Source organism: Mytilus trossulus, chromosome 1, assembly GCF_036588685.1.
Source record: "Mytilus trossulus isolate FHL-02 chromosome 1, PNRI_Mtr1.1.1.hap1, whole genome shotgun sequence".
Classification (NCBI taxonomy): Eukaryota; Metazoa; Mollusca; class Bivalvia; order Mytilida; family Mytilidae; genus Mytilus; species Mytilus trossulus.
The window spans coordinates 93,248,327-93,256,793 of NC_086373.1; the positions used below are offsets into that span (position 1 = coordinate 93,248,327).

An 8,467-nucleotide genomic window follows, 5' to 3' on the forward strand; every position below is an offset into this window, starting at 1 on the left:
ATAACAATGGTGATTATCAAACGTCTCAGCGTATTTCTTTTCATTTGTGACAATGTCTTTTTACTTCCAGATTCAAATATGAACTCTACAAAGGCATACTCTCGATCGTACAATGACCCAGGGAATAACACAACACTGGATCGCAAAGATTCTGCAAAGATGGTATTGACTACTAGTATCAGGAAAATGAGGTGTGTTGGATAGTGACATATTTTTTTCTTTGCAACTGATCACCTAAAAACTCCACAAATCTATATTGCGAGGGTTCTTTTACGTACAGAGATTGTGGAACTCAACTTTCACGAAAAATCAGATGATACATACCGGTTCCGACCAGACATATCAGCGCATTTACACATCTTTTACAGACACCCTCTAATTACTAACGAGCGAAAGTGGGAGCATTTTTCTATACACAGGTCAACTCATTGGGCTAAATCCTACAGAAAATATAAAAGTCTAGTTTCAACTTTATACCATATGAAAAGAAGTCTTGAAAAAAATACGCATCTGAGCTGATGACGAGAAACAAGTTAAGAAGACCGTAAAAATAAAATTTTAGAGAAATAGATATGCTTAATATCTAAATCATCAACAGTAATAACAAGCTCGGCACGGACGCTAATCTGAGTTTATTTTCTATTAACAACACATTTTTGTCATTTGAAGTGTTTAAACAACCGACCGTAAACAATGTATATCATTGAACGAGAATGATAAAATACTAAGTGACAATACCATTTTTTTTTTACATACTCAATAACTTCGAAGCTTTTGGTGTTAACACCTATAAATTTGACGAAAACAATCGAGGCATGATATAAATTAAAGAAAATGAAACAAATAAGGAAAAACTAACAGCTAAACAAGTAATCAAACTATTTGTGAAAAGATTAAATCAGAAAAACTAAATATAAAGAATGCAAAAAGGTAGGATAGTATACCCCGGTATAAAACAGCTAATATGCTCAAGTATGCAATGTCAAATCCTTTGAAAAGCTAATAGATTAAACCATTTTACGAAAATCTCATATCACTCATTTATAAAGAACATACTCTTGACATGACCTGTAAAACATTTGGCTGTCGCTCTCATGACTAACTTTCACTAAAATTAAAGGCTTTAAATCTTTTAGAAAACTCTTTAATGTTGATAAAAGGTTATTTGAATTACACGAAAACGTCGTATTAATTTATGAAGATTTATCAGTAATTGGGTTAAATTTTTAAAGGATCTTAAAGAAGATATATAAATATTCATTCCCAGCGCTTTTCGATTAATTTGTGATTTTTTCATTGTAACAAATCTACTTATCTGAAAAATCAAGATCGAGTCGACTGAATATCTATATTTATTGATAACGATCAAATATAGGAAAACCTCCTTGAGAAAAATCGTTAAACCTTTCTTTTTGTTTATATCATACCTTAACTCATCGTGTTTATATTTAAAGCAATATCCACAAATTTATTACTGACCAACCAGTGATCATTGGTTATACATCCTTAAATGTGTAATTTTTAAGTTTATTTATACCTTTTTCATATATATCGTGTTATTTTTTTTCTCTCCAAATCATATGTAACAGCGGATTTAAAAACAATTACAGTCTCAATTTCCAAAACTGATACTTTTGACATATTATTGTGGTAACCATGACCTATAATTATTCCGTGGCCCCGTTAGTATCATATAGGTACCTATGAATTAATAAAATCATTATAGTGGTCTCCTGTGTCATCAATATTAAATGTTTTGCTTTACATTGTTACTTCCTTCTTTAAAACCCAGGATCAATACATAATTGCCAGCAAGGTTCATTTACTAGTAGCCAAAACATAAGATAACGAAATGTTAGCAAAACAATGCTATTATAACAGTTTTATAAGATTATGTATAGACTATTGTATGGTTAACAATCAAACATCCAGTGATGTGTACCCTATACCTCGGCTCTAATATACTTTTTTTCTTTAAAATACTGAATTCGTTTGAACCGATTTATATAAAACTTGATGTACATGGACTGAAAAAGTCGACAGATCAGCAGCATACCAACAAAACTACAACCACAATTTTTATCTAAATTAAATAAATTCACCTTTTTTGGTCAGATGATGTTGAGTGTTTTTGGTTTTTTTTTGTATCTCGGATCTCGGTATAGAAAATAATTGCAAATGATCCAGTTTACGCCGATTTAAGAAGTAACTATTTTTCCTGTAACAGCTTTCAAGTATCCACAAATGATTTTTCAAACATATGTATATACAAATGTATGATGAGTGTCTTTTGTATTGGTCTGTTTTGGCGTAATAGGCAAATAAGTTTATAATAACTTAAATAAGGTAGAATAAACCGAACCTTTTAAAGTAATGTTGGGATCAGAGAGTCAAACTGTAAAGTTTAATAAACGTACGGCTTAGGCGAGACAGGTTTACTGGCCAACTAAACGCACATCAAACTCCAAACAGAAAATAGGACTGATAGCACATATTCAAATTCTAGTTATTTTCCTAGTTTTAACTTGCAAACTCAAGATATCTCTTGGGCAAATGCATAAACTTTAATGTATGAAAATAACTGAAAAAATAATTGGAAAGGTTTGCGTATGATTTCATCACTGCATATTGTGTGAGAAGTTTTGTTACATCATTGTCCAGAGCAGCATTTTAATTGTAGTACGGATTTTGTTCGAAGAATCATGCAATTTTGTTGGGTTTATTCTTGTTAACACCAGCGATTTGTCGATTAGATTTTTTCCACGATAGTGACTTTTGAATAATCATGTCATATGTATATATATTTTGAATTATCATAATAAAAGAAATGAAGTTCTTATGTGTTCGATTGTGTTAAATTGTTTGTCTCTAATCCAGACTGTGCTTAGTGTTATTTGATTTCTTGTGGAGAGTTTTCTCAGTGGCAATCATACCACATCTTCTTATTTGTATATTCTTATATCATTATCGCAACTTCAAATGCCTGTTCCCATTCAACAATTGTTTTTCACTCAGTCCGTTGGTATAAAGTTTTATTTTTCAGTTTGTACGTACAGACTTCCGCCTTGTAAATATCGGAGTTGTGTTTTACTTTTTTAATGTATCATTGCTGAATATATGTTTGTTTACTGTTTGTACAGCTTTTATTTAAGCATTCATTCCTTTGCTGGAAGCTTGGTTTGTTGAAATAACAAAGAAAAAAGTAACATTTTTTATAAATTTATTATTTAACAAACTTAACAGCTTGCTGTTTATAAAGCACCAATGTAGACAATATACATTATACTTACACTCTATCTAAAAATACCGTTGAGAGTTCGTTATCAGATTACAGATCGTCGATTGAATTGAACTTTTAGACTATCGTTCCAACATTTATGGACGATTGAGAGTCGTTCAGTCTTGCATATGAGAAGAGTATACATTGATCTGTAATCAGACATCGATCTTTCATTGACATTTTTAAACGAAGTATATTTTGGACGTAATAAATTAACAACCTCGAATCTACAGTCTTAAATATCTGTTTGTTTCATTCGTTCACCTCAGTATTAATTCAAAATACAAATTTATTATGCATCATAGTATAAAAAATTTGAAGAAAAAAAAAGTAATCGTCTGAATTGAAACAAACAAACAAACAAACGGGTATAAATAAATAAATAAATATTTCCGCAGATTCGAACCCAGTTGTTTTCAAATAAATAATATGATTTTTTACAAATGCATGAATGATATAAAATTGGATGAAATAAATTATGAAATTAGCACTTTCTTATAAAAACAATAAATGGAATTGTTCATGTTATAAAATAAATAAGGGTGGAATGTTTCTTGCGACTTGCTTTTATGGAAACAAATGGCAGTGGTGTATTCTAAATGCAGTTTGTTTTACCAGTAACAAAGTAATAAATAAATAATGATATGATTGATAATGAAAACATGATATTAATCAATTACAAATAATCAATCACAGCCAAAAACTAGCACTTTCAACTTTTAACTCACTAACATACTTAACAAATACACACACTCGCTACGTATATTCATTCGTATTTTTTAAGACACATTTGACCATTTACCCGTATGGCGTTCCAGGAAAGACTTCACGTTTATCACAACACAGTAACACAGCCATACAATGATTAATGAGTTACGGGACTTGTTTCTGTATAAAAATAAAATCTGCACATGTTAAAACAAATTTAACAAGTATACATCTCTTTGAATCACAACAGACATAAATCACATACACACAGTAATAAATTAAAGTTTTTGAGACATGTATTCAAATGCAAAAGATGTTGTTTTGTGTTATAAAAACGACAATTTCTCAATGTTTTGTCTCAATTTGTATCGGATCTGCACTTCTTTTGTTGGTGGAAGGATTTCATGTCCATAATAATTAATATCAGGTTGAGTTGATTCACCATCACACAGTTCCATGTCAAAGGAGTACATGCTGGATAACAAAAACCACTTTGACTGTACAATTGCGTATTTTTTCCCTGGACACAATGCACCAAATGCCATAACTGGATTTTTTACTTCTTTACCATATTTATAAAACTTAGCATCAACGAATCTGTCGTATTTGTATTCCTGAAATATAATAAAGAACCCATTAGCAATTAATCATACAAAAGTTATAATTGATATACATGTATTTTAACTTCCTAATATGATAATCAGCATGTGATAAATTGGAAAATAAAAACTTTCATCGGAAATGCGGGCGGTGAAGAATAAGTAATGAAATGTTTCAATCAATTTAAAGTTCAAGTGCTCCTCAATCTTTTTTCTTCTCTAATTGTAGATTGTAGAAAACCTTTTCAAAAACCGGATGAATAGATTACAATAATATATCAAATAAAATAAACATGTCAATATACTTACATCTGGGTTTTCGAAAATTTCTGGATCTTTATGCATTGCTGGTGGATACATTGCTACTTTATCTCCTTTCCTGACTGTAAAGTTCTGACCATTCTCCATCTCAAATTCAGTGTCTTCTAATACGGATCGTACCACAAACACACCACTTGATACTCTCAGAGTTTCGTTTACGACACTGTCTGTAAAATTAAAATAGATTTTTATGATTTATTGTCCATATGAAACTTTTGACTTCAGTAATTGACAATTTATAATTCAGATATGAAATACTTTTATATTAAGTAAAAGAAATTTTTGAGATACAAATACGTTAAACCGCAACTTCATCGAATGTAATAAATCCAAATAAACAAAAATGTTCTCATGTGGTTTTTATACGAGTTGCGTGTTATATTTGAATACTGAATGGGGCTTTAAAATAGTTTAATTTGCGTCATACTAAAGTATCGCACAATTTATTCAAGTTTGAAGTGCTAGTCGTGAGCGCATTTTTAAATTCTAACAAATTTCAGACGAATTAGTAATATAATTAACTTACCTAAAACTTTTAAAGAATCAATTTCTTCCATGCTGAAAACAATTTCTTCTTCATCGTCGTCCATCTCTGCTCGTTTACATCGGACCACCTCGTCAATTTCCTTTCGTAATCCTTCAAGTGCTTCTCTGTTTTCCAAAAGTTTGTAAAGGCTCCAGAAGGCGAGACGAAATGTATTGTAGTTAACGTGTAAATAAACCAAGTTGTGTCCAATAATGTCTTGTTCTGTTTGGTTATGCTCTAACATGAAATTAGTAGAAAATCGGAGATATTCGGACAGATCGTCTCTTTGTAACAACTCTGCTGATGTTGGTTGATTACACAGCCCTTCTAATGCTTTCACAGCCTTTGGAAACAATTTAACAGGCATGCCTAACCACAAAAAGTTGAAATACTTGTGGAAAGTATCGAAATTTTTGTAAACGCTCAATGGTTTGAATCTTGCATCATTAGCATCGCCTTTTCCGAAAATGGTGTAGAACAGTGAGGCGAATAATGTTTGAGAGTTGAAAGAGCGAAGTCCTGCTGTTATCCATTCATCTGTGTGTTCACCAGTAGAAGACTGAGTAACTTCCGTGAATGTTTCGTTGAGATAGTTCGAAAATTGAGCCATTCCTTTGTTAAGATATGGTCCTCTAACAGTTTTTCCGGCTTCCTTCAACATTTTACGTGCATTCACCAACTCGAAACTGAATACATTGTGGTTCACTTGCTTTTGAATCTTATCAAAGTCAAAATTTCTCTCTTTGACAAATTTTTCATACGAATGCGGATCCAATATAACGGTCATGTGTTGATTGAAAAGTCGAATAGTGAATATATCTCCGAGCTTTTTCTGCGTAGAATGTAGAAATTTAACTGCGTTCTTTGAAAATTCTTCTCCATTGCCCCAAAACCAATGTCCTGTTGGAATAGGAGGTTCGTTTTCCCTTCTGAAATAGAAAATATAAACTGTATAAACTTATGTTTTCTTTATATCATGTTTGCTTAATCCTATTCATAAAGTACTTGAAGGTTTTAAATAACTGCTGTGTTATTCTATCTGTTTGTGCTAGAAATAATACGAGATTATCGCCATAGTTTTAAGTGATTACTGATGACTAATTTAAAATTCATAAACCACACCATATGAAAACTTTAAAACAATTTAAAATGTTCTTACCTTTTCCTAAATAAGAATTTAAAGTAAGCGGCTACACACAATGCCACTGCTATTGCCAAGTAAACTGTTAACGCAACCATCGTGATTCTTTGGATTTATTCTATTGCTGTTTTGTTCTTCTTGTTTTTCTAGTTTGGTCAGTTTCCTGAGATTCTTTAATATTGTAGTCTGAAAACAAAAGATAACAAATGTTATTAATGATATTATTTAACACCGTTATTTTATTAGATTAGATATAACAATCTTCGTATATGAAAGTGTTGAAAGTGACATATAAATTGATATATAAAAAATCGTACTTGTTAATTGACAAGTATCCAGACTTAAATATCATTATGGTATCAATGAAAACGAAATTCTTCTTAAACAATAGAAAATAGTTGTTTGTAAAAAACTAAGCGACAGGGGATTTCCTCAACTTACTATTTATAAAATATAGTTGTTGCTTTGTTTAGTGTAATTTAAACAGGACGCGTTTCGTCATTAATTAAAAATAGCAACTTCCCATTCATAAAATAAGAATGAACTTAATCATACGGATTAAAATAAACCAAACCATGTGCATTGACGGTGATTTCCCTGTCTATTGTAATGATCAATGTTTTTTTTATGAATGACATATCTTATCTAAATAATTTCCTTAAGGTTAGCAAAGATTTATTGAATCAAATAATCGATTGTCTATAACTGAGGTAATTGATGGTCTTATAACTTCCCACCTACTATTGGTTAAACACAACTTTAACTAGCATTATGCAATAGTTAAACAAGGCTTCAATTTAAAACAAACAATCCCATCTGATAATGCAATTTTATAATTAGAAAAACTTTGCTGAATAGTGATAATTTATCGAAATTCATTTTTGAAACCAAAAACTATAGTTAAGATTAAGTTTAACTTACCTTATAATGTTGGCTGCTGAAACAATCTTTATAAATATTCCTTTTACTTTTTAAATATTCACTTATAACTAAAGTCACTGGTTAGTTATTCCAAACAAAGTGTTTCTCTTACTTTTATCGTAGTATTCTGGTTTTTCAAATACACGGTTATCCTTATTTATACACGTGAATTTACTGTAGTACAACCTAGCCTAGCCATGATTGGTTATCGTAAAACCGGAAAAGATCTACTTTACTCCGCCTTCCATTACTAATCGATAGCAGAATGATTTTTCATGAATGAAATATAATTTAGTAGCTCCGCCCAGTTTTCTCACGCGATCTACTATTCACACAACGTCTAGTTGTCATATCTCTATCATAACACTAACATTTTACTGGAATTAAGGATTTAATAAACACATCATGTACGTACAATCAAATTACTGATCCAATTTAGATTTGATATTTTATATGCGATTTTATTTTTTTCTCAATATCAAACATGATATAGTTTCTGTTTTACTAACTATAACAGATTGTCGAATCTATTATAGTTCGTAAAACAGAAATTTGTACGGTTGGTTATAGTCAGATTGATTGTATGTACGTGTCAGTAATTATAACATATATATTTCATAAAATCACAGCACAGCACATTACAGTAAAATAGACACCTGTAAAATTTCTACTTGTTGAGTAGCTTAAGGCGACAACTTAAACCCTAATACGTGATTAATATGTGTTTGCTTTACGCCGTCTTACTACAAAATCACGGTAAGTGTATATGCCCTGATACACATTTTTAAACAATTTTCCCTTATTTCTTTACATTCGATTTTAAACAATTGAGGTTAATTGACATTCTTTTTAAATAAACAGAAAAATGAAGATCGCAAATCGGACTGTTACGATGGTTAAGTATCAAATCATTAGTTCTGAATTCATAAGTGGTGCAATTTCATGAAAGCCTTAAGAAGATGATAACGGGT

At 30.7% G+C, this 8,467-nt stretch overlaps 1 protein-coding gene across 1 annotated transcript; it reads right to left on the reverse strand.

Moving 5' to 3' along the window:
* Nucleotides 1–3,203: 3,203 nt before the first annotated feature.
* On the reverse strand, nt 3,204–7,646 carry LOC134691103 (cytochrome P450 7A1-like). The gene is made up of 5 exons (XM_063551344.1): nt 7,497–7,646; nt 6,594–6,761; nt 5,435–6,363; nt 4,897–5,075; nt 3,204–4,602 (listed from the first exon to the last, which is right to left on the reverse strand). The coding sequence occupies exons 2-5, from the start codon at nt 6,671–6,673 to the stop codon at nt 4,315–4,317; spliced, it is 1,476 nt and encodes a 491-aa protein (XP_063407414.1). The 5' UTR covers nt 6,674–6,761; nt 7,497–7,646; the 3' UTR covers nt 3,204–4,314.
* Nucleotides 7,647–8,467: the final 821 nt, after the last annotated feature.

What these genes read in the sequence shown, in the direction of transcription:
- LOC134691103 (XM_063551344.1), bottom strand. Translation starts at nt 6,673, where the DNA reads ATGGTTGCGTTAACAGTTTACTTGGCAATAGCAGTGGCATTGTGTGTA. An exon ending in AAATTCTTATTTAGGAAAAG is followed by an intron (nt 6,364 to 6,593) that starts GTAAGAACATTT and finishes TTTCTATTTCAG; the next exon opens with AAGGGAAAACGAACCTCCTA. An exon ending in TGATTCTTTAAAAGTTTTAG is followed by an intron (nt 5,076 to 5,434) that starts GTAAGTTAATTA and finishes TTAATTTTACAG; the next exon opens with ACAGTGTCGTAAACGAAACT.